Consider the following 27740-nt stretch of genomic DNA (forward strand, 5'->3'; position numbering starts at 1 on the left):
GATGTACAGGTCGCGGACATTCTATCAAAAAGCCCCAGGGAAAGGTCAAATTTGTGACTTTCCGAACGACTTGGAGTCATTGAGAGACCATATTATGAGGGTCCTGCATGATGCATGCATTGAGCTTTGGGAGCTCTAGGGGGCTTGGGGTACTTATTGGAGCAACAAGCAACCATAGGGCGACTCACCCTCCCCTAATGGTGCGCTGTGTACAGGGTGAATGGTTGAGCCTTCCCCTGTGATACCTGTGGCGACTTAGGGACATGATGAATGGTTCTCCTGTCGAGGCATCCTACCCATGCAGTTTGGGACTCATGGGAAGTACCTCTCATCTGGCCAATGAGCAGGGGAATGGGGTTAGGGACCATAGTAGTACTATTGATGGACGCATCGTTGTATCTACCGCACTCCATATGCTAGGATGACCTCCATTGATCTGGGATCAATGGAATTGATATAGGATCAGTATGAGTGGTTTGAGACACTCTCTTGTGATATTGATGTAGGATTAATAAAACTGACTTTGGGTTAGTAGAGAATGGTATGAGACATTCTCAATCAATTCTTCTTCTTCACTGTTCAGCAGAGCAGAGCAGAGCGGAGCAGTGCAGGGCACTGATGGCAGAGATAGAACAGTTGGACATATGGATCAATGGATGGAGTTCTCCCTAGTTGAGAGGGAGTGTTAAAATTGGCAACTAGGGCCAAACTCCATGTGGGTCATCTTATTTATGTCAGCTGATATTTTTCTTGGATCCATCTCATCGAGAGGTGTAGGATTGATCTAAAGATCGTCTGATTCCAATAAGTATTCATGGAATTATGAATTTATTTGTGTTATAAGACAATTAGTCAAGGTCTGCCAACAACTAAATAAACCCCACATATGCTCAACATTTTAGTATAAAAGGAGATGACTTGAAAGTCATTTCTCACACACACTTCTATCTTGATTCTCTCCACTTGTCTTGGGTTTTAGTGGAAGAGAAATCTAGGAGTGGAAGCCCTAGACGTTGGAGGATAAGAGGCCGGCCTAGCCACAGTCAAGAAGAAATACGCTACCCTAATCTCGAGGACGCAGTCATGAAGAGAATCCCTAATGCTATCAAGAAGGAGCCCTAAAACTATACTTTGGTCCCTACTAAAACACAGACCTAAGGGCTACCCTAACGTAGACCTAAAGGATGCCCTAACGGAGACCTAAAGGCAACCCTCACTAAGACCTAAAGGCAACCCTAACGAAGCTATCCTAAGGTAGCTCAAGAAGAAGGAGGAGACTGATGTGAAGTGTCAAAGGGACAGCGTGGAGGCTGCCCTAGACAACGTGAAGCGCTGTGTGGACCGCAGAGCTTTAGTCGTAGCATGAAGGATCAAAGGGACAACGTGGAGGTTGCCCTATACAGCGTGAAAGGGCTGTAGGGACAACGTGGGGACATGACGATTAAGAGCACAATAGGCAAGCAACCAAGTCGAGGAGAATAGAAGCAATATGCTATTGTTTGTGGACGGATATCTGGGTGTGTAAGGGCTTCCAGATGCTCTAACTAGTCACCATAGAAGCAACAGTAAAGGCAACATTGGAACAACAATGTTGTGGACAACAACAAAGTAAATATGATAGTTGGGCTACTTGGCGCTGCTAACTAGTGCGACAAAGTAAATGGGACCACAGGCTACATAGCGTTGCTAAAATGTATGGGACAACAAGGTGACTAGTGTTGCTAAAATGCATGGGATAGCAAGGTGACTAGTGCGGCTAAAATGCATGGGACAACAAGGTGACTAGTGCAACTAAGATGCATGGGACAAAAAGGCTACATAGTGCTGCAAAGATGCATGGAACATCAGGCTACATAGAAAAGATGCATGGGACAACAAGAAAACTTGGAATGAACAGTGGGACAACTATATGCCACATAGGGCAGTAGTGACTAGCATGTTACAACAAAGGTACATGGGACAATAGTAAGCATGGACAACAAGGCAAGCATGGTGCAACATAGCAAGCATGTTGCAACAATATGATGTGTACATCATGGTCATGAGGTCCAACATTATGATGATGGGTGCAGCATGGTGAGGTGTAGCATGATGACGAGATGCGGCATAATGATATGTGAAGGAGTCACCTTCGAGAATCAGTTGAAGCAACATGTCTTCAACTGCTCTCATGTATCATCTTCTTAGTAGTGATCTATGCTCTTATTTGGATGAGTCAAAGTGTTGACTTTTGTTGTAAATGTACTATCTCTCTCTCTCTACTGAACTATTGAAGAACATATAAGAAGAATTGATCAAGGGTTTCCCCAATTGGGGTTTGTCCCTGGCTAGTGCCACATCTTGTGTCCTCTTGTCTTGGCTTGTCTTCTGCGATTTATGCTTATGTTCTATCTGCAGTTTACTTTAACGCTGATGTGATTGCTGATCTGGAAAAGATATTGAGCTAACTGTGAAAATTGAAATAAATTGCTCTAAGCATAGAACATACCTAAAATTAACATAAATAAGCCCTTATTTCCTAGCATATTCCTAAGGCAATTCTTTCTTCTTTGAATCTCGCACAAGTCTCTCTTGCATGTTCTTTCCCTCACAAGCTCACATACTCGTGCTCAGTAAGTATGATTACAATTGTGCCTTCACTCTTTCTTATAAGCAATTTGAATGGCTAAATCTGGAAAATTATATTTTAGGAAATCAAACTAGTGATTGAGTTGTTAACTGAGTTGAAGTTGCTCAGGAAACTCGTCCTAACTCTCGATCTAGAATTAGAGACTTGTCACTCATCCTTTTCCAAGTTAACTCACACTAGAAGACACTAAAATCAACCTTCAACTTTTTCACTTTAGTTAAATGCTTCATCATTTGTCCTAATTTCTAGGGACTCATCCTAAATCATAGGAATTTGTCCTAACTTATAGGAATTGGTTCCTAACTTATAGGAACTCTAGCATGCTAAAGAAGAACTTGAGGTCACTTTGATTAAGGAACAAATCATAGAACCTTTTCTTGCTATCATTTTCAACATTAATTTATGAACTTCTTGCATACATATGCAACTTTGTTAGCTCCATATGGCATTCAACTTTACAATCCAACTTCATCCACATCATCATGCTAGGATTTCTTCCTCTTTTAGACCTTTTAAAATCTTCGCTAGAGTTCATAGACTAACACATTGATTGTAGTTTGATAAGATTCCTTCAACCTTTTTCCAACTTACTAAGGATTTGTAAACCATAGACATCCAATGCCCATATGCCAAAATCTTAATGTCCATTATTTTTTTTAATGAATGATATTTAGTAGTCACATTTGAGCATTGGATCTTAGCACATTGATCTTTTGTATGACATGACACCAACTAGTGAATCTTGCAACATATGTCTTGGATACAAATCAACATTTCTTTGAACTGCATGCTTCAAGAAGATAGGCCGACTTCATGTGATGCAATTAGGATGTAATTGATATGTTCGAATAATAAAGTTTGTATAGCTAATGACTTTAGCTTAGATATTTGATCTATCACAGGGACTCAACCGCTTTTTACATAGGGATGTGGATTATCAAAATTAGTTTTGGCTTCAAATGCTTCTTCCTTTCTGGATTTGATTTAAAGACTCAAATTATGCCATAAATTTGAATCATGCCAAAATTTTTCCTTTTATGAATTGCAGTGGGGTAACTCGAACTTAACATGGTTCCACTGGGGTTGACAAACTCAAACTGCAACCAATGCATTTTTTCTCTCATGATGTCTTGGACTTGATAATTTTATTCAAACTTGATTAGGAAGAAGGAAATTTGGTCGTGAACAATACCACAAATATATTGCTATGACACATTGAGGAGGCTTATAGTAAGGATTGATTATAGATTAGTGGAAGTTCAAGGACTTGGACCAATCATAGTTTTGAAGTGGCTCTGAGGTGACCTAACAAATTGGTAATTGGACCAAATGTAGACCCCATGTCAACGTACTCCTCGAAAACTCTAATAACCAAACCTTGGCTGATTTTCAAATTCAAACAAAAAACAGCCTTTCGAATCATGAGTATCAAACCTTGGAATTTCTTTGTCATTATCCATAGAACTTGGACTAGTACAAACCTTGAGCAAGATGGAGGAGACTTATTTAGCTCTTGATTTCTTCCTTAGAGACCTTCACATAAAATAAGATACGTGTCTTTGTGTGATCAAATTTTCTTTTCAAGGAGAATGAATTTTAAGCCACTGATCTCAGACTTGGAGTTTTTGGATCTCTTTGGATAGATAGAAATCTTGTATTTTTGGTCTAGTTTTACTATAAATGATTTCACATAGATAAGTCATAAAAGAGCTTTTCCCCATATAAAAATTCAGATCTCTTTCCACAAGATCATCATTGGTTGGATTCCATATTACAAAGAATATTTAATTCTTATCTCCAAACTTGGACCACATAAATGATTCAGGATTGTTCGTCAAAAATGGTGACAAGAACAATATTGAAGGAAAATATTCAAATCTCCTAAGGAATTTCACCTTATTACAATCTTCTCGATTTCTAATCATAGGGTTTACACTAGACCTTTATTCTACCTCTAATACCATGTTGAAATATGAATGCAAGATAAAATGTCTTAATATAATAATTACTTGTCACTGATATATATTCTCTTAGCATTTACTTTATTTCGTTATGTCATCAAGCAGTTACACATTAACAATTTAACTATTCAAATAGAGATCATAGTGCACAAGAGACAAAAGACACCAGAGATTAGGCTAGATGCGAGGGAAAAACCCACAAGGGGAAAACCCAACAATCCTTTATGTATAAAATGTTTAGTCAATAGGAGAAATCCAAGTTAAAGATAAACTAACCAGTAACCCAAGTTCCAGGGCAATCCTTCATGAAACAATAGCCTTGTCACATTTCTGTCCAAGATATGCCACATGTCTTGTCCTTAGTTCTGCTTAAAAATTTCACTTTTCTTGTAATACTTCCTCTGGATACGAACTTCTTCATAAATGACCTTTAATCTGCCTAAAAAATAATATACAAGCTTTTTCAGGAATAGTGTACAAACTTCCCTCAGAAATGATGTAAGAACTGCCTCATAGATTATAAGCAAACTAGCTCAAATATGCTTCTGATGTGCTATGCGAGGTGCGTCAAATATGCTTTAGAATATGCCATGCGAATTGCCTTAGATATACCTTAGAACGTGCGATGTGAAGTGCCTCAGACATGCAAATTTCCCTTTTACAGAAGTTGTGAGTTAGTTTGCAAATTGGTGGAATGATAATGCCAATATATAGTTGTTTTTCCATGCAAAGGGACACGTCCCTTGGGTAGGCTGACTTGACAAATAAAGGGCCGACTTGGTAGATGGTATTTGACTGAAAGACAGATAAAAACAATATTTTCTTTTCTTTTAAAAGGTGTCCAAATGGTGTTAATTTTTAGGGCTAGATTCTTGTCTGCTATAGATAATTGCATTTTCAAAGTTTTCATCATTCACTTATTATATTCACCCCATAACATCATAACATCATAACATCATTAGCAATTATGTAGAGAACAATAACATCAACAATTCAATGGAACAATTAGGAATAAAAAAAGAAAAACATACACAATAGAGACACCACATTTTAGGTCAGAGACCAAGGAAAAACCCCACAAGGGGGAAACCTAACCAGATTCTTCTTCTATTAGACATTCATCAAATGTTTCGCTGAGATACAAAGTACAAATTATCATGAGACAAGATTCATACATCGTCGATCACATTAGCAAACATGTATATAAGAGAGGCAAGCACAGGCCTCTAAATCACACTGTACATCACTATACCCGTAGTCTAGGAGGATACAAGCAATATGAAAGCAAGTCTCATCACCAACTTCGGCCTATGGAGTTTTGGTGTTTGGATTAAATTTGCAGTAGCCCCAACCATGTTCAAATCTCTAGAGGCATCACCCATACGCCTGTAACGTAGGAGGATACAAGCAATATGAAAGAAAGTCCCATCACCAACTCCGGCGACTGAAGTTTTGGTGTTTGGAATCCATTTGTAGTAGTCCCACTCGTATTCAAATATCTAGAGGCATCACCCATACGCCCGTAGTGTAGGAGGATACAAGCAATATAAAAGCAAGTCCCATCACCAACTCCAGCCTCTGGAGTTTTGGTGTTTCGAATCGATTTGCAGTAGTCCCACCCATGTCACTGTCATATAGGATTTTCCATCACTATCATATCATCATAGATCAAAGTGTCACAAGGTTGACAACCATGTCTTCCATATCAAGATCACTGCTATGTCTTCCATATTGAGGTTGCAACCATACAACAGAGTCACAACCATGTGCTGGACAAACACCCGCTGCCTGTCACTGCACTGCCCTAAAAAATTGTGCAGTTTTCTCAGCTAGTCACCCTGTCAGTCGACCTGTTGCTCCCCTTGAAAACTACGTAGTTTTCATGAGCATCCCCCATCTGCTTAACATCCTACTCAGTCCAGAAACTGTGCAGGGATATCCTGTAGGCCAGCCTCCCGACTCTGTGCAGTTTTTGCCAGCAGCCTCCCATAGCCCCCTGCGAGCCTCCCTGGAGAAATTGCACAATTTTCACTGCCAATCTCCCCTTGTTGCCTCCACTGTCTCCCTAAAAAAATTGTGCAGATATTCCCTTCAGTCGAGCCAGATCCCGCATATAGTCACTGCTGATCTGGACTACCCATCTCAACTTCCCAATGACCTCTGCGCAATTTTCATGGACAGTTTCTGAAGCCCGCATCTCGGCTTGAAATGTGCTCTACATAGTTTTAGAGCTTTGTCCTCTCTCCCGGTCACTTGCATCCGAAAACGAAAAACAATGCATGATGGTAGACTAAGATATTTATGGATTTGATGTCGTCTCGTCATGAGTGACTGCAAATACAGATACATGGATGAGACATGGCGCAATGACGAATGAGATGAATAAGGAGCGCATTCAAGGAGACTTGTTCGTGAATGGACAAACGCATGGAGCATGCCAAGTACAATCGAAGGAGAGACATGCATGTGAAACATCAAGTGAACACCAAGACCATCGAAGACTCCGCACACCTTGCCATGTAGAGGTGAAGCTATGATACACCAAGAGCACATCCATCACTCAACAACACTGTAGCTCGACATGCACACCAGCAACAACATGAACATACCAGCTTTGTCATGTCGAGTCATCTTAGCCACATGACTACTGTGGGCCATACTATTGTAATCAATGTAATGTAACGTGGAAGTCCAAGAGACCCACATTTAAATCTGAAGAGTCATGTAAATTTGAAGAGCCATGTAAGTCAAAAAATCACGAGGGAAGTTGAACAGTCACAAGGGCCAGTTTCACCCTTGGCTATAAATACCCCTTAGTTGTACATGGAAATGAATTTTCACCTTGGCTCCTCCCACATAGTCTTGAGAGTCTGTAGTATTTTCTTTGAGGAGTGAGCAGTGGTTCCAACGCCTCACTATTGCGGTTAGTGATGAAATGGTGTACCGATGTGTCTTGGAACTTTCTCTTAATTCAAAAGCCTGATAACAGGCCAACCCATTTTCACACATGTATTGTATTTGTTTGTAAGACTATTGTTTGGACACTTGTAATGCATGTTGCTTTAACCTGTATTAAGACAGTTGAACTATTTCGGTTGTTCTAATACATATGCTTACGAAAATGTGTTGTATAAGTTGTTAACATTTTCTTGTTCGTGTGGGCTATCCCGTCAGACACTTGACAGAACAATTCTCATAAATATTTTATAATGACCGTTGCGCTCGTGTGGACTACTCCATTGCGTGTTGTATGTTCTATCAGTTCACTGTGTGCTTCTGTGTTAAATTTAGGTAAGTTCTATGCTTAGAGCAATTTATTTCAATTTTCATAGTTAGCTCAATATCTTTTCCAGATTAGAAATCACATCAGCATAATAGTAAATTGTAGATAGAACATAAACATAAATCGCAAAAGACAAGCCAAGACAAGAGGACACAAGATGTGGCGCTAGCCAAGGACAAACCCCAATGTGGGGAAACCCTTGATCAATTCTTCTTATATGTTCTTCAATAGTTCAACAGAGAGAGAGAGATAGTACATAGACAACATAAGTCAACACTTTGACTTATCTAAATAAGAGCATAGATCATATCTAAGTAGATGATACATGAGGTAGCTGAATTCAGTTGAAGACATGCTGCTTCAACTGATTCTCCTAGGTGACTCCACCATGCTGCACCTATCATTGTGTTTCTCCTCATCATCTTGTTGCATCTCACTGCACTGCACCATGCTGCACCTATCATCACTGTGATGCATCTTATCATGCTTCACTAATCATGACTGTACTGCATCATGTACCATTGCTGTCCCATGTGCCATTGCTGCATCATGTTGCCACACTGTTGTCCCGTGTGCCATTGCTGCACCATGCTGCCACACTGTTGTCCCATGTGCTTGCTGCACCATGCTTCCACATTGTTGTCCCATGTGCTTGCTGCACCATGCTGCCACACTGTTGTCTCATGTGCTTGTTGTATCATGCTGCAATCCCATGTGCAATCGCTGCACCATGTTGCTGCTGTCCCATGTATCCACCATGAAGCATCTGCTACCACCTATCCGCTACAAGTCAACAGTCTTGAGAATGCATTTGCTGCTGTTATGATAGTGACTGGTTAGGGTATATATGACTGCTATAATAGCCTCTAATCAGTCACCAAGACAACCCTCCTTAGCTGCGGCTTACCCTTGGAGAAGTGGTGGCTCCCCTCATTGTTGTTCAGGGCATAGACAACCCTCAATTCACCTTCATGCTGCCCTATTTTGGAGTGGATAGGCCTGTGGCCTACCACAGACCTCCGCTGCGACCTACATCCCACTTAAACCACCATAAGTTTCCCTTCAAACAGCTCGTAGGGCTTGCAGCTTACCCACAACAGCCTACACTGCCCTTCACCAAGAGTTGGGCACCTAAGAACACCTCCACACTGTCCTGAACCACTCTGCCGTTGTCTCAACCCTTAAAGGAGATACCTCGACCTCCCTTAGAACATCTCGGCCTTCCAAAAGACCCATGAAATAGACCTTCCTTTGTTGTGTCCAAGACCTTCTGTTGACTGCGGTTAGGGCTTGGATTTGGCCTACGTCTAGGGCATATTAGAATACCAGCTTGTGGAACTTGTTGGATTGTGGCTAGGGCTTGTAGAGACCTCCTCTAAACAACGTATAAGTTTTCCTTAGAAAGCCTATAGAAGGTCTCTCCTAGCAGCGTAGATAAACCCTCCTTCCAGCACTCGGTCACCCAAAGCTGACCTCCAACATCCCTTCAAACCCTCACTGGCCTATCTTCCTTACTGCGGCTAGGGCAGCTTGTTTATCCTCCATTCCTCCTGCATCTAGGGCTTCATCCTCCTAGATTTCACCTCTACTAATACCCAAAGCGAGTGGAGAGAAATCAAGAGTGAAGTGTGTGTGAAATGATTATCAAGTCATCTCCTTTTATACTAAAACATTGAGCACATGTGGGGTTTATTTGGTTGCTGGACGACCTTGACGAATTGTCCCACAACACAAATAAATTCATATCTCCATGAATACTTATCGGAATTAGATTATATTTAGATCAGTCCTATACCTCTCGATGAGAGGGATCTAAGAAAAATATCAGCGGCCATTAATAAGATGACCCACATAGAGTTTGGCCCTAGTTCCCAATTTTAACACTCCCTCTCAACTAGGGAGAGCTCCATCCGTTGATCCATCTGCCATACTATACTATCTCTGCCACCAGTGCCCTGCACTGCTTTGCTGAACCATGAAGAAGAAGAATTGATCGAGAATGTTTCATACCATTCTCTACTCACTCGAAGTTAGTACCATACGAAGAGAGTGTGTCATACCACTCGTATTGATCCCATATCAGTGTCAAGAGAGAGAGAGTTATATCACTCTTACTGACCCGAAGTCAGTTTTATTGATTCTGGATCAATATCACAAGAGAGTGTCTCAAACCACTCATACTGATCCCAAATCAGTTCCAAGAGAGAGTGAGCTATATCACTCTTACTGACCCAAAGTCAGTTCCAATTGATTCCAGATCAATGGAGGTCATCCTAGCATAGGGAGTACAGTAGATACAACGATGCGTCCATCGATAGTACTACTATGGTCCCTAACCCCATTTCCCTACTCATTGCCCAAATGAGAGGTACTTCCTGTTATCACCTCAAGAAACTCTCCTAGGTTGTATATCAGAGATGCTCGGGAACATTACAAATTCAACAAAAATGTTGGAAAAATGGAGGATGAATGAAAGGATGATGCATATTCAAGCCAGATAACCACTTCTACTATGCTTAACCCTAGACATGGGTGAACACCCCCAGACTACAAGGCTTTAGACCACCAACTACTTATAGTTTTAAGGAGAATGTGATGATGGAGAATACTGATCACACCAGTAGATGCGCAAGATCCTGTGATGGCCAACTACAACCAGTTAAAAGGTCTGTAAATCTATTCCCTAATGCACAGACAGGATGACAACTCTCTGGCATTAAAATAATAGAAACTTGCATACAAATTCAATGATACAAGCTAGATTCTAACACAGAGGTGGGATGACAACCCCTCTAATGCTAAACATCAACAACACATGAATAAATGCATAACAGGCACAACCTCGAACAAAGAAGAAGAAGTGGAAAATGAGCAATTAACAACAAAAGAAGATTGCATTAGCTGAAAATGAAGACCAGAAACTGCAGGTATCACAGTGGTTACAGTCTCCAGAAGTTGAACTTTACATCAAGATAACATTCATCAATCATTAACATATCTTGTTTTTGGGTTTATATAGAGTTTATTCACAAAATTGCTCTGCTGACCTATGCGTGGAGGGGTCATAACTGACCACCAACCACATTTATTATTAGATATGGTCTTTGATACAATTTGATTGTTTTAATGGACAAAATGACCTTTTTTGTTGCTCTCCTGTACTTCACGAACAGGTGAAATGCCGTGTTTATCTGCTCAAGGATGTCCTTCTTGTCCTTCGAAGGTACACTGTGTTGAATGCAGTTGCTGAGGATTTATTACGCTGGGAGCTGAAACACTGGCCGCCTTCCTCCTTCGGGTGCACAGGACTGCCAAAAACACAAAAATTGTGTGGAAAACGAACGAGGAGCTGAGAACGAACGCTAGCCGTTGGATGGCTCAGACGGACGGCCGAGATCTGATGGCGGGAGGCGATGGGAAGACACAGAGGCACAATTGATTATAAGCCGTCGGATCTGACAGATTGGACGACGGAGATCGGGTTACGTGGGCTATCGGAAGGTATATGCGCGGGAAGATTATAGGCCGTTGGATCTCGGGCGGGGATGATCGGACGACTATCGGAAGCGGGAGCTGCGCGACGGTTAACAAGCGAGAGGACGTACGAGAGAGGGTGGTAAGCGGTTTCCCCACACCTCTAATGGAGCTGTGGTGGTTTTCATAAGCGGGCATGCAATGCAGTAGGAATGAGACACGTGGCTATAGGGACGGCGGGGAAACCACTTTCCTCGCGGGTTATCACGTGCATGGGTTCCAGCGGCGGGAGGAGCGGATATCATTGGATCCGCGGGAAATGAGCGGACAGCGGTGAGTGAATGCGCACGTGCTTTGAGTGACATGACAGGTGAGGGCCCCGACGGTGACATTTTTTATATGCACGTGGTTATATCACCATGGCTTTATAAGTTAGCTTTGCGCTCGGGATTCGAAGGAAAATGATATAAATAGGGCTTATGTGGAAATTTTAGTGGAAAACAGAGGAATGGGAGTTAAAGAGTGTAAGTGGAGCGATAAGGAAATGGTGGGTATTGATGCGTGGTCACATTATTGGGGTTTTATTACACTTAAACCCAGCGCCCGAGAGCTAAGGAAACACGGCTTTAAAGCTAAATGTGGGTATAAAACAGTGATAACGGGGCTTGTGGAGTTATAAGGAGAATGAAGGAGGAAGCGGGAAAAATTTCTACGAGCCTTATACAACCAAGACCAACATTGCCCAACACCTATTTTAATCCATCAAATGTCGAAGAACAAAGCAGAGCTAACATTGGCTCCTTCTGGGGATGAGATCCTCCCTGTGAGGTCTCAAGAACCTGCAGATCAATGCCTTCCTGATGAAAACAAATTAGCCAAAATTCCTAGTGTTCCATTGGGCATGGAGTCTACTGCATCTATACTAAAACTGATAAAAACACAATATTTACAACTTTTAAGGCCAAAAGACCTTAAACAACATAATTTTTCAGAAAACGCCCATTAACTGGGCCATCAAAAACTGCTTCTCCTCCCATACTTTTCAGTATGGAGGTGTTGTTCCCTTGAATCTGTGAAATAACGAAAGGGCCTGTCCAGAAAGAATCAAACTTCCCATGATTGCCTTTCTTTTCCTTCAATGCATCCCACTTCAAATGTAGAAATTTTGAATAATTTAACACATATTCAACAGAGATTATCCTGATCATGTACTATTGCGGAATACATACACAATACATAAGCTCCTCTATGTTGATCATCAATATAGCAACATCAATAACAATAAAACATCAAGAGCATTCACACATTAACACAGTATGTAACCCGGTGAAAGCATCTCGCTAAAAACTCCACACTATCTGTATATTAATGATTGAGACCATGTAACATTACAAAGTACAATGCTTATCACAAGCAATTCAGTACCATCTCCACCTGTTACACACAATACAGCTAAGATCTGATCTCCAAATCTATTCCACTGCTTGCCTGCCTCCACTGCTCAATACCTGCTCAAGAATGAATGAGAATGGTCTACCAAACTCGTATTCCACCTCCAAAGAATCATTCACAATGTGTAAGACATGAGCAGAAGCTACAAACTGGGCAAATACATGAGAAAACTAATTGGCATACTCAATCCTTTGATTGTGCATGATCTGATGCACAACTATAGTCACAACTGATAGCAATCTGATTCTCTAACACTTGTCCCTGCCGAACTGAACATGCACTGACATGCAACTGAGTTAACTGATGTATTCTATAGTTGTATTAAGAGTTAATAATTAGTTTAACAACTCATCATTAGTCTATTTGCAGTTAGACTAACTACAACTAGTTTAACCAAGTCAAACTGAACACAACTCCATCAACTCCACAATCAACTCCACCAAACTCAACTGATTGAGTTCTAACTGAAGTCATGCATGCAACAACTCAACTGACTCATAAGAAAAGCGTACTTCCTTCTGACAACTGCATGGGCCACATCTGTAGCTCAAACTGAAGTGCTCCAAGAGAATAAGATCAAGTTTATAGTCCAAATATTATTATGAGACAATAATATTTGACTTTTCTATTTTTGACAGCCAGTCTAAAAATAGACTTTGATCACCCACACAGTGGTCACCCACACTTTGTTCACCCACATTGTGATCACTCACACTGTGATCACTCACACTATGGTCACCCACATTGTGATCACTCACACTGTGATCATAAATAGAACTTGCACCATAATTTGCCTGCGGGCCCACTTAGTGAAGGTGACTCTTTTCACTAAGCTCCATCATCCTGTTGCAATCTCAACACTCCCTCTCGACAAGATATGGATTATCAGCAACCCCTATCCTGCCTCGGTGGTACTCGAATTTGCTCCTGGTGAGAGCCTTCGTCAGAATATCAACATCCTGATCCTCCGTTGGAATGTATGAAAGCAACATGATCCTCCGCTGCACACAATCTCTGATATGATGGTACCTGATGTCAATATGCGTAGATCTATCATGAAATACAGGATTAGCCAAGAGTTTAATGCAACTCTGGTTATCACAGTAAATCACAGTAGGATCCAAATGAGAACCGAACAAACCAACCAGGATCTTCCTCATCCATATAGCCTCGCATGCAGCCAAACTTGCTGCCATATACTCGGCCTCCGCTGAACTGAGTGCCACGGATCTCTGCTTCCTGCTGTACCAAGAAACTGATGTCGATCCAATACTGAAGACCCCTCTTGATGTGCTCTTTCTGTCCATTGGGCTCCCTGCCCAATCTGCATCCGTGAAGCCACATAGCTTCACCTCATCCTCCTGTATGTACCACAAACCATATCCCGATGTGCCTCTCAAGTAGCGCAATACATGCTTGCCCGCCTTCCAGAAGAGCTTGGTAGGCTTAACCATAGCTTGTGAAAGCTGGTTAATTGCATAACATATATCAGGTCGTGTATTGACCAAATACATCAGCGACCCCACCAACTGTCGATAAATAGTGGCATCCACTTCTTCTCCCGAAGTGGCATCCTCCTTCCTCCAACCTCTAGGAAGAGGAGTATCAACAGGCTTCCAGCCATGCATGTTGAACTTCTCCAGTATCTCCCGAGCATACTTGCTCTGAGAAACAAACAGTGCACCACTGCGCTGCCATATTTCCAATCCTAGGAAATAGTGAAGGAGGCCCAACTCCTTCATCTCAAACTCTGTCGCAAGATCCTTCTTGCATGACAATATCAACAACTCATCACCCGTTAAAATCAAATCATCAACATACAGTACAATGATAAGCAACTTACCGTCCACCACAATCTGGTATAGGTTAGGATCCGCCTCGCTCTTGGAGAATCCAAGTCCTGTGAAATAGCTGTCTATTCGTGTGTACCAAGCACGTGGTGCTTGCTTCAACCCATACAACGCTCTCTTGAGCCTACACACATGCGACTCGTTGCTGAATACCTCAAAGCCTTCGGGCTGCTCAATGTACACCTCCTCCTCAATGACTCCATTGAGGAACGCAGTCTTCACATCCATCTGATGAATGTGCCATCCCATCTGCGCTGAGAGAGCAAGAATCGTCCGTATGGAAGAATACCTTGTGACAGGTGCAAAGGTCTCCTCATAATCGATCCCCTCTATCTAAGAAAAGCCTCGGGAAACAAATCTTGCCTTGTACTTCTCCACACTCCCTTCAGCTGCCTGCTTGACCTTGTAGATCCATCTCGAACCTACCACTAATTTCCCTTCCAGTCTAGGAACAATCTCCCATGCACTGTTTCTGACAATAGAATCATATTCTTCCACCATGGCGTCTACCCATGCGGGATCCTCCACAGCTTCCTCGAAAGAGGATGGCTCAGTCACAACACACTTGCTCATCAGAGCCATGTATCCAGTGTACCGATCAGGTGACTGTCTCTGCCTGCATTGGGCTGTAGGTGGTCCTACAACTTTCTCTGCATCTTGAGCCAATTGCTCAGCTTCTGTCAAGCCTCTGATGGTTGGCGCTGCATGAGTGGTCTCTTCCACTCCATGAACCTCGTCCTGTGGCTGATCCACATCCTGAAGCTCATCCTTAGGAACTAATAGCTCCTCATCTGCATGCAAGTGTAGCTCCCTCTCAAGCGAACACTTCATGGCTTTCTCCTCATGAAATTTTATATCCCGTCGCACAACAGTTTTACCACTGTCTGGAAAATACACACGATAGTTGTGGGGCGTATCAGTGTACCCCACAAATATCCCAACCTCTACGGTCGGCTCCAACTTCTTCCTGGCATCCTTCGTCACATGCATGTAAACGTTAGCACCAAAAATCCTCAAATGAGAAAGATTAGGCTTCTTACCAGAATAAGTCTCCTTAGGTGTATGTTAGGACTCCACTATGTATCATTTTTGCTATATATTTTGACACCATTCTACTCTTATAACCATGAACTTCATTGTCTTTTTCATCTACTTTATCCCAAGGTATATAGAAACCTCTTCTTTATTATATGTTTAACCTGTCTTACATTTAATTCCGCAATACTCTTATATTTTATCATTAATTGAAGTGTATTGTTGCTAACACAAGTCCAAAGATCGCAGATAGTTATATGCCTAGTTGGGAACAAGCGGCCGTTGCTGAGACAGCCGACTCCGTTGCTGAAACAGCTGACTCCGTTGCTAAAACAACTGACTCCGTTGCTGAAACAGCTGACTCAGTTGCTGAAACAGCGGTCAAGCACGCAAATCCCGTTATGCGTAATTTGCGATTCTGGAAGAACTTTTTGTGGAATAGTAGCAGCAGCACGAAGATACGGTTACCTGGATTATCCTGAAGATAGCACTTTTATTGTCTCGGTTGTAACAACATCTTTTTTTTGAAAGAACAGAATAGTCCTGTTTTGGGAAAGAGGACAGAATTGAGATAATGTAGATTCGCTCTCATGTAAATTGTAAAAGATGTCTCCTCTTTAAAAAGAGGAGACATCATCATTAGAGGGGGGTTGAATTGTAAGCTACAGAAGAGTACTGTGTGAGAACCGGGAGCTAGTCTCCTTCTGTAATGTATCAGTTACTTTGACAGATGAATAAAATCTTCTTTTGAGCGTCCCAATTTAATTCTTTCTCCTGGGGAATCTTGTGAGAAGGAAAGGGCCCGCCTTCCTCACAAGATTCACCCTTTTGGTTCCTATAGTTTGTTTAATTCTTTGTGTGTTTACACTTCCCTTAATTCTGTTGTTGGATACTAGTTACACAGTTCTGTAATACTCTGTTTCTTTAGCACTACACGTATTGAATGCATGAATGAATGATGTTGGGAAGCATGTGCTGAATATTCCTGCATAAAGGAATAGGGTCTTGCTCCCATTGATTGCTTTCCTTTGCCTGCAGTGTGATTAGAAGCAAGAGGACAAGTGCTGAAGGTTCCTGTTCATGGGAATAGGGTCTTGATCTCTTGAAGTTACTTTTCTTACGGTGTGATTAAGTGTCAGGCATCAGGTGCTGAAGTTCCTCACCAAGGAATAGGGTCCTGTTCCTGCTATGGTTGAATGATTTCTTTCCTTGTAGATTGATTTTCCTTTGCTGAATTGTAACTGTAACAGAGAAATCACTTCTGCTATAATTTAATTGACTTCAGCTTTGATTAAGTAGAGTGTGAATTAGTAGATTGATGAGATTAATAATTGTGTGTCCTTCTTTTACTACAACATTGATTCTGCTTTTGAAATTGAGCATATCCAGTGCGTTATTATCTTTGAAATAAAAAGACCTTCTCGGGTTGACAATTTATGTGGAGCTTGAATTGTGAAAACAATTAAAGCGACCAACATTTTGGCGCCGTTGCCGGGGAAGGTAATTATAGATTTCAAAAGCATTCATCTTTTTCTTTTTAATGTGCAGATTGTATGAGAGGACGCGGAAACCAGAAGAAAAATAACCGCACAGGTGGCAAAGGCTGGGGAGGACGAAAAACTTTTATCGACGAGATTGTATCAAAGGCTGAATCATCACAGAGATTAAGTTCTCGAAAATCAAAATTTCAGCGTTCCCCTCAGTCAGATTACAAAACAGAGGAAGTTGTGGGTCCTGAAAATACAGAAGAACCAGCAGTCAGTACTGAAGAGTCAGAGGAAAGTGTTAGCAGATCAGCAGAGCACATTGAGGAAATAGTAGAAAGCGTTGGACGACCGGTAGAGAACATTGAAGAACCAATAGAAGATTCTGACGATCGAGAAAGTGCAGTAGGAGGGCCAACAATGGAAGATAACAATGATGCTTTCTTTGGAGGAGGACGTGCAGGTCCTGAGGAAGAAAGAAGGGATGAAAATTCCCTCTCTACCTTGGGATTTCCCATCAGTGATCTCCCTGCAGGGACAATGAAAAATATTCCATTGTCTGCTTTACCTAACTTTCATGGTTTATCTACTGAGGATCCTGATGAATTTCTTTTTGAATTTGATATATTATGCAGAAGTTACGATTATGTTACTAATGCTCAAAAGTTGAAACTGTTTCCAGCCACCTTAAAAGGAAATGCTTTAAGATGGTTCATGAGCCTTGGAAGTCAGGTAATCACAACATGGGAGCAGATGAAACAAAAATTTCTGCTTAAATATCAAGACTACTACCGGACGAGAGAGAAGAAGGATGAACTATTCAATATGGCACAAAAGTCGGATGAGAGTCTGGAGGACTACATAGAAAGGCTGCAGTACAACATACAGAGATCTGATCATCCGGATATAAGTAAGGAAATTCGTAAAACAATATTACTTAGAGGTTTAAGGGATGATTGTTTAAATATGTTAAATATGCTTGCTAAGGGAGATATATCTAAGGAATCATATGATGAGATTTGTGAACTTGCTAAGAGGTGCTCTAGGGGAGCTGCAAGAAACAGAATAAGAGATTCCACCTATTCAAGAGTGCAGAAATCAGCCAATGGAGGAGCAACAAGAGCAAAAATAGGTAATTTACTTGAAGAATTTAAAACCGAAATGTTAAGTTCTTTTGCTTCGCAGATTGACACCTTGCAGGTTAAAAAGAAGCAGGCCGAAGCAGAAGCAACTCTGGCTGTCTTTTGCCCGAAATGTAGAGACAAACATCCACTAAGGTAATGCCCAAGAGATAAAGTACCAATTTGCACCCTTTGTGAGAAAGATCATGAGACAGAACAATGTCCATCTTTACCAGGAATAAAAGCAGCGTTGCAGCCAACGGAAGAGGAAGCTGAAGCAGTATACCTGCTAACTCAAAGAAGACAATGGCAACCAAAAGGACAAGGTATGAACTCTAGTATGCCATTTAATCGTTGGAACAATTATTCTGCTTTTGGCCAAACAAGTTATCCCCCCTTTAACCTAATGCAATACCCACCTTTCAATCAAATGAATTTCCCACCCATGCAAATGCAAAACCCTCCCTTTGTTGATCCTTCAATGTGGACTCCTTGGCCTCCACAGCAACCACCTCCTTTCAATCCATGGAATCCAAATTGGAATAGTCAATCACTCCCGTATCCAAACCAATTGCCTCAATTCCAACAACCACTCCCTCTGCCATCAAATGCTCTGCCAAATAACCAAATGAGACCCCAACTACCTGTGCAACCAAATCCTAACCCCAATAATAAAGTTGTGCAAGTCATTGATATTCAGAATCAGTCTATATTTCCTACTATGCAATGTAATGATATTCATTTGAGATCTGGAAGAATAGTAGAGCCTATTATTGATGACATAACTTCTTCTGATTCAGATAAAAATGAAACCGAGAAACAAAAAGAAGCTCAACCACCTCCTAACAAAAATGTTGAAATAACAGAACCACCATTCCCCGAGCGTTTGGTTTTAACCAAAACAGCTGAAACACCTGCTTTTAATTTTATAGGGGAATTGCAAAATTTGTATATTAAAATTCCACTGTTACAAGCATTAAGAGATGTACCAATTTATGCCAGAACATTAAGGGATATTTGTGTTAAGAAACCTGGTAGGAAAACCAAGGACCCCCTTACAGTACACGTGATGGGAGACTTGTCTGCATTAATGTCCGGAAAAGCCCCTCCTGTAAAATATGGTGATCCCGGCCATCCTACTATCACAGTTCAGATTGGTAAAACAATGATTCCCCGAGTTCTGGTAGACTTAGGTGCAGCAATTAATATAATGACTCTGGAAACTTCACAATTGTTACAGCTGAATAACACAATCAGAGATACACCCACCATTTTAGAGTTAGCTGACCGTTCCACAATTAAACCAGAAGGAATTGTTGAAGACCTACTCATTTCAGTTGAATCCTGGAAATATCCAGCTGATTTTGTTGTATTGCAGACTAAAACAAAGCTGGGGGGACATCCCTTAATTCTAGGAAGGCCATGGCTGGCCACAGCTGATGCATTTATTAGTTGCAGATCTGGTTCAATGACAATTTCTAATGGTTATGAAACAAAACAGTTAACTCTTTATCCTCACGCTACGCCAGTAGTTAATAATGAAGATTCTATATGGATGGATTATGATGATAATGCTGTTCAGCCTATTCTAACTATAGGACAAGCTTTAACTCTTAAAGACAATATAGAGAATGAGATAATCAATAATTTTATTTGTGAACCTTCTTCTGTCATTGCTGAAACACACAATCAACTAACTGCAATTTTTGAAACTGATGCTCAAGAAAAGATTGAATCTGAAGATTCATCTCAGACTTTAACCACGATCTCATCTAAAAGCATAACAGTTGAAATTGAACCCGGCAAGACATTAAACATAAATCCTGATCTAACAGATGCTGAAACACAACAATTAATGAAGTTATTGCATGAATATAAGGAGGCATTTGCCTGGGATTACACAGACATGAAAGGTATTTCTTCTGAATTATGTACTCATCGAATTTACATTAAAGAGGGATGCCGACCTGTTTGTCAACCCCAAAGACGAATGAATCCTAATTTACGAGAAATTGTTAAAGAAGAACTTCAAAAATTGCTTAATGCAGGGTTTATATACCCCATATCTGACAGTGAATGGGTTTCCCCATTAGTAATTGTTCCTAAGAAAAACGGGAAATGGAGGGTATGTGTCGACTATAGAGCTTTAAACAAAGCTACTCAAAAGGATCACTTTCCCTTACCCTTCATTGATCAGGTGTTGGACAGTCTTGCAGGGAAGAAATTCTTTTCTTTTCTAGATGGATTCAGTGGGTATAATCAGATAAGAATTGCACCCCAAGACCAAGAAAAGACCACTTTCACCAGCCCCTGGGGAACTTTTGCCTATAGAGTTCTTCCATTTGGGTTGTGCAATGCACCAGCAACTTTTCAAAGAGCTGTTATAGGAATTTTTTCCGATATGCTGAATGATTCTATGGAAATATTTATGGATGATTTTACCCCTTATGGTGTGTCTTTCGAAGAGGCATTACAAAACCTTGAGAAAGTACTTAAAAGATGTATACAAGCTCACCTCTCCTTAAGTACCGAAAAATGCCATATGATGATGAGTGAAGGAATAGTGCTTGGACATTTTATTTCATCTCAAGGTATTCAGGTAGATCCATCTAAAATATTGGTCATTCAGAATCTTTCTGTTCCTAAAACTCAAACTGATGTGAGAAGTTTTCTAGGACATGCTGGTTATTACAGGAGATTTATTAAAGATTTCTCTAAAATAGCTTCTCCATTATTTGTATTGCTTATGAAAAATGCTGAATTTAAGTCGACTAATTCTTGTCAGAAAGCTTTTGAAGAACTAAAGCATCAGTTGTCTACTGCTCCTATTTTGAGGGGGCCTGATTGGAATCTTCCTTTTCATATATCTTCTGATGCTTCAGACCTTGCTATTGGAGCGGTTTTGGGACAAGAGGAAAATCATCTTCCTTATGCTATATACTTTATCAGTAAGAATATGACCCCAGCTGAGCTTAACTATACAGTTACCGAGAAAGAATTTCTTGCAGTAGTCTATGCCATTAATAAATTCCGACACTACATCACTGGTTATCCTACTTTTGTGCACACTGATCATTCAGCTATTAAATACTTAATGAACAAATCTGTCACAAATGCTAGAGTTACCAGATGGCTATTATTATTGCAGGAATTTGATATCACAATTGTAGATCGGCCTGGTAAAGAAAATGTGGTGGCTGATTTCCTTTCACGGTTAAAAACTGACAATGATATTCCAGTAGATGATAGTTTTCCTGACGAATATTTGTTTGTAGTTTCTGCTCACTCTCCATGGTATGCGGATATTGCTAATTATTTGGTTGCAGGAAAACTACCAGCACACCTGTCATATAGAGAAAAGAGAAGAATTGTTCAACAAAGTGCCAGGTACAGCTGGATAAGCGGGTGTCTTTTCTATACTGGGCTTGATCAGGAGATCCGAAGATGCATTAGAGAAGATGAAGTGTATGACATATTGAAAGCTTGTCATGATGGCCCTTGTGGAGGCCATTTCGCTGATAAGAGAACAGCACACAAAATTCTGAGGATGGATTATTATTGGCCCTCATTATTCAAGGATGCAAAGAAATATGTAAGGGCTTGTGACAGCTGCCAGAGAATGGGTCAACCCAATCATAGAGACCAAATGCCATTAAACCCACAGGTAGTTTCTGAACCATTTGAAAGATGGGCCTTGGACTTCATAGGACCCATTAACCCTCCATCCAATCAAAGAACCTATATATTAGTCTGTACAGACTATATGACTAAGTGGGTGGAGGCCAAAGCACTTATTAGAGCCAATGAAGAGGCTGTTCTAGCTTTCTTATTTGAAGAGATTTTCACTAGATTTGGAATTCCTAGAGAGCTAGTTACTGATGGAGGACCTCCATTCAATTCTCATGGATTTAAATCTACCATTCACAAATATCATATTCAACATAGAATGACTACACCATACCACCCCCAGGCCAATGGGCAGGTGGAAAGCACAAACAAAGTTTTAGAAGCCATTCTAACTAAAACAGTGAAGGACAACCGAAAGGATTGGTCCCAAAGGCTCCCTGAGGCATTATGGGCTTACAGAACTACTTGGAGAAACACTACAGGTTTTTCTCCCTATGAATTGGTTTATGGTAAAAATGTTGTTTTTCCTGTGGAATTTGAAATTAAAACTTTAAGGACTGCTTTAGCTGTTAATCTTGATTTGACTGATGTGCAGACAGCTAGATTGCAGCAGCTTCTGGAGTTGGATGAAAAGAGATTAGATGCCATTCATTAAACAAACATGATACAGCAACAAAGGATGAAGTGGCATGACAAAATTATCAAACACAAGCAGTTTCAAAAAGGTAATTGGGCCTTGTTGTATGACTCTCGGTTTGAAAATTTTCAGGGTAAGCTACGTACACGCTGGCTTGGACCATATGAAGTAGATGATGTTTTTCCAAACGGAACGGTAAGACTTGTAACAATTGATGATGCTAAAACACCTCTACTAGTCAATGGCCATAGGCTCCGTCTATATAAGCGCCCTGTTTCTAAAGAGGATTTCAAGACTGCTTGCATGACTGATATTCATTATCTTTTTCTAGGGGAGTCTTCTGCTCCTCACAGCACTTAATTTTCTGCACTATATTTTTAGTATTAGATTAGATTTAGCACTAATAATCCCTGTCAAGGATTGGCATATTACAATTGAATTTTGCAAATTCTGGAAAAAGCAATAAGGAGGACAGATTCATCATGAGAAGATATGAAGCTTTAATCACAGAAGCTTGTTCCCATCATTTTACCCTTTTTCCTAAGCAATATCCCTCCATACCCACATTATTTCCATTATTCCCACTCCCACCATCCCTGAAATATCCTCCTTCAGTCAGTATTTCCCACCCCTTACTGCTGAAATGATTCCCTATCAAATATTTTCTCCATTTACAGACCTAAGTCATTTATCCCATTTCTCTGATTTTTCCCGTTGCTGAAACACCTGTTTCAGCAACGTATCATTGATTTTTCCCGTTGCTGAAACACCTGTTTCAGCAACGTATCGTTCATTTTTCCGTTGCTAAAACACCAGTTTCAGCAACTTGTTATCATCAAAACAGTATTCCTCTTTGCTGTTATATGAGCTTTTTGGTTCTCCACGATTATACTTCAGATCCTTTTGGCGAAAGATTATTCAGCACGTACCAGATTCAATTACACTCCTGTTCTAAACTTCAGAGAAATCTACAGATTCTTCCATGTACATTAAGCTATTTTGAAGCAACCGACACTTCGAATTATTAAACCAAAGGTAAAAATGTAAGGTATGAGGTTTTAATGTAATTCGGTTAAATCATATTAAAGAGAGGATTTCATTCATAATGATTACATATCTTCACACGTCCAATCATTATTACACCATACGTAGGGGGGGGGGGAATTTCAAAAATTAAATAATCATTTCGCATTAACCAAGCCTCCGTCCCTTGTCATATCTATTTCTGCCGTCATTTAGACCATGCAGCCTCTGTTGCAACAACTAGCGCGATCAGGGTCTGTGTTTACTGTGTCGGTGCCTCTGCGGATAACTCAAAACTACAGCCATGGGAGGGTCGGCCGTTAGACATGAGCCCGGCTCCATAAGTATTCTTCAATTGTTTCCCGAAGTCTATCAGATTTTCCAACAAGCGGGATGGACAGTATATTTTGAAAGGTTGGGGGAATTTAACCAGGAACAAGTCTTAGAGTTTGCACAAAACCTTCAAGACAATTTTTCAGTGGTCCAAGGGGTTCGCATTTCAGTGACAGAGGATGACATAGTTCAGGTATCAGGGTTGCCAACTGAGGGTACTCGCTGGTTCAGCAGGAAGCAGGTTGTTCTCAACGCGCAGCAAGAAGTTCTGCACCCAGATGAGCAAGTGGAACCCAGAGGCCGCGGGGTTAGTCTGCACTCACTTCCTCAACCATGGCCATCAGTGGCAGAGTTCATCAAACACTACTTAACGTGTGAGGGGCGTTATCAGGTAGTGTACAATCATGATTTTGTTTTGATGAATCATTTGAGGAATGGACGACTGATTAATATCCCCTGTTATCTACTTGGTTGTATTAAAAACATGTCTTATTATTGCAAACGAGCTAAATTTCCAATGTTATCCCTTACCCATCACCGTTTGTGCCAGTTGTTGATACAGAGGGGTTTTGCCCAGCAAAATCCCCCTCTGCATGTCCCACTCCCAATTCCCCAGCCGCCTGAAATTCCCCAGCTGCCTGAAATTCCCCAGCCGCCTGAAATTCCTCAGCAGGCCCCAACGCCCCAACCACTCGAAAGTTCTCAGGATATTCCGGAAATTCCTCAGCAGGCCCCAACGCCCCAACCATCCGAAAGTCCTCATGATATTCCAGAAATTCCTCATGAAGAACAACAGGAAGGAATTCCACATTCCCCAGTTGACCCAACCCCGAGCTCGCCTCATTTAGCAGAGCCAACTGTCCCCACCATTTCGGTCCCTAGTGACGACTCTCTAACACCCCCTTCCCCACCCGCTAAGAAAAAGAAGAAGACCCCAACAGTCGCAGTCTCCAGACCACGGACAAGGTCCACATCTCAAATTCTTACCTCTCCGAAAAACCCTGTCCCCAGAAAGAAACCCTCCCTTTCAAAGAAAAGGAAAGGCAGTGATTTTGCTGCCTTCCTACCAAAAAGAAAAAGGAAAACGACTGTTGAGACAAAACTCACCTCCATTTCCCCTGACCCTGCCACTATTCTACTAAAACCTTTATCCCCATCCCAAACTTCCCAACCCGTCTCGTCCGGAGGCACTGCCACACAAGAACCAGTGCCCCGGGATAATATGACATTGTTTATGGCTCAAGAAGTGACTGCTCCACAAGAACCAGTCACTTGCCCAGTGACTGAAACACAAGAACCAGTCACTGAGGTACAAGAATACACCAAGCAGGACGATAGCGGGAAATCACCAGTGACTGAAACACAAGAACCAGCCACTGTGGCACAAGAACCCATCTCTTGCCCAGTGGATGAAACACAAGAACCAGCCACTGTGGTACAAGAACCAGCTACGACTGTGCATCAACAAAATATCCCAACAGAGTCAATCAGCACACAAGGTTCACATACTATGACATCTTTATTGGAGGAGAATGAATTCCTGAAGTCTGAATTAGAAGCTTACAAAAATGAACTAACCATGGCTCGAGAGGCTTTTGAAAGAGAACTGAATCTACATACATTAGCACACGTAGCCTCAATGCAAAATAAGGAGCCATGTAAGGAATATATGTGCAAGGAGTGTGGCAGCATTTACCAGGATGCAGGCTACAAAATAGTTAAAATTCAGCTATCTGAGGCATCTACATCAGATGGAATAAAAGAGGAATGCCCTACTGCTCCACAAGAACCAGTAGGGCCCTCTATAAAGCAAGAAGAAGAAATCAAACCTCAGATATCCCGTCCTTTACAGGTTAATGTAGCCATCCAGACAGAGGATACAACGTCCCAACCCACTACTTCTGATGCCAAGACACAGACTCTGCCATGGAATCAATTGGAACAGATGAACAAATGGAAGAATCAATATGCTGAAGAACAAGATATAATATTACGACAGCATAAGTTACAATGGCAGAACTATGTATATGCCAACTGGGATAGTTGGGATCAAATAATACAACAGCACAGGGAGTACAAAAAGGAAGCCAAGGAATCTAAGGCAAAGATAGCCTTGATGTTTTCATTAGTCCAGAAGTTGATGGCTACGCGCAAACCCTCTGTAAACTACTCTCTCTTTCTTTCTGAACGATTAGTTTATTTCCAATTAAAAGCAATAGCAAATGGCAGACCATATGAATTAATGACTTCAGAGAAATTTGTTGAGACCTTTAAGGAGGCCCCTGAGAGTGACCAGCATCTGCTGTGCGAACTCTACCTTCATAATGAGGCCATTCCCGAAGATAGAAGAGTTAATCTTATTCCAATTGCAGGAGATATACAAATCAGGGCATTTGCTTCATTTTTGTCTAACCAGCTCACTTGGCAAACTGCGTTCACTGCAAGCAGTCATAATGAGGAGAATAAACTTCTGTGGATTAGACCAGAGCCTTTAGGCCCAGCCATGTTCATAGCACAATATTATGAATTCTTAGAAAAGCCAGGAATGCACGAGTATATACAGCAATTACAGGCTTCAACACTTTCTAAGTGTCAACAGCACATTAGAATGAAGGGTACTGCTGCATTGAAGGCCAATGATATGTTTTGGCAGCAGTCATGTAAAGAAAGACAGGATTATCACCCTTTTAACCCTCACAATCTTCAAGCTGCATTATCCAGGGTCCCTAAGTACATTGGTTGCATTCAACATTGTGGAGTAAACTGGATCGGGTATCATTTCCGTTTTCCAATTTTATGGCTACCTTCAGATAAATATCAATGTCATTACCAGTTGACTGACAGAGATGAAGCCTTGGCATGGCAACATTTGCAGAACAACAACGGATTCAGAGCTCCTACAGATGCCACCTTCTCCAGCTACTACTTGAGTAATTTGCATGCTCAGTCTCAGTACTCAGACTCTGATTCAGACTAGGGGTTGCCTGAGGACATGCAACATTTTTAGCTCGGGGGGATGTTAGGACTCCACTATGTATCATTTTTGCTATATATTTTGACACCATTCTACTCTTATAACCATGAACTTCATTGTCTTTTTCATCTACTTTATCCCAAGGTATATAGAAACCTCTTCTTTATTATATGTTTAACCTGTCTTACATTTAATTCCGAATACTCTTATATTTTATCATTAATTGAAGTGTATTGTTGCTAACACAAGTCCAAAGATCGCAGATAGTTATATGCCTTGTTGGGAACAAGCGGCCGTTGCTGAGACAGCCGACTCCGTTGCTGAAACAGCTGACTCCGTTGCTAAAACAGCTGACTCCGTTGCTGAAACAGCTGACTCAGTTGCTGAAACAGCCGTCAAGCATGCAAATCCCGTTATGCGTAATTTGCGATTCTGGAAGAACTTTTTGTGGAATAGTAGCAGCAGCACGAAGATACGGTTACCTGGATTATCCTGAAGATAGCACTTTTATTGTCTCGGTTGTAACAGTATCTTTTTTTGAAAGAACAGAATAGTCCTGTTTTGGGAAAGAGGACAGAATCGAGATAATGTAGATTCGCTCTCATGTAAATTGTAAAAGATGTCTCCTCTTTAAAAAGAGGAGACATCATCATTAGAGGGGGGTTGAATTGTAAGCTACAGAAGAGTACTGTGTGAGAACCGGGAGCTAGTCTCCTTCTGTAATGTATCAGTTACTTTGACAGATGAATAAAATCTTCTTTTGAGCATCCCAATTTAATTCTTTCTCCTGGGGAATCTTGTGAGAAGGAAAGGGCCCGCCTTCCTCACAAGATTCACCCTTTTGGTTCCTATAGTTT

The 27740-nt window shown here is 41.1% G+C and overlaps 1 protein-coding gene across 1 annotated transcript in view; it reads right to left on the minus strand.

The window, feature by feature from the left end:
* The window catches only part of LOC149244905 (uncharacterized), a 98440-nt gene that overhangs the window by 16498 nt on the left and 54202 nt on the right, over window positions 1-27740 (minus strand). The window contains exons 2-3 of the mRNA XM_089436561.1: window positions 25017-25099; window positions 24441-24766 (exon numbers count right to left, since the gene is read on the minus strand). Of these exons, the coding sequence (XP_089292687.1) occupies window positions 24441-24766; window positions 25017-25099 (409 nt within the window). The remainder of the gene's footprint in view (window positions 1-24440; window positions 24767-25016; window positions 25100-27740) is intronic.

This window comes from Pinus tabuliformis, chromosome 7 (genome assembly GCF_031772625.1).
Source record: "Pinus tabuliformis cultivar Carrire ecotype Pingquan chromosome 7, CPIR1, whole genome shotgun sequence".
NCBI classification, from domain to species: domain Eukaryota; kingdom Viridiplantae; phylum Streptophyta; class Pinopsida; order Pinales; family Pinaceae; genus Pinus; species Pinus tabuliformis.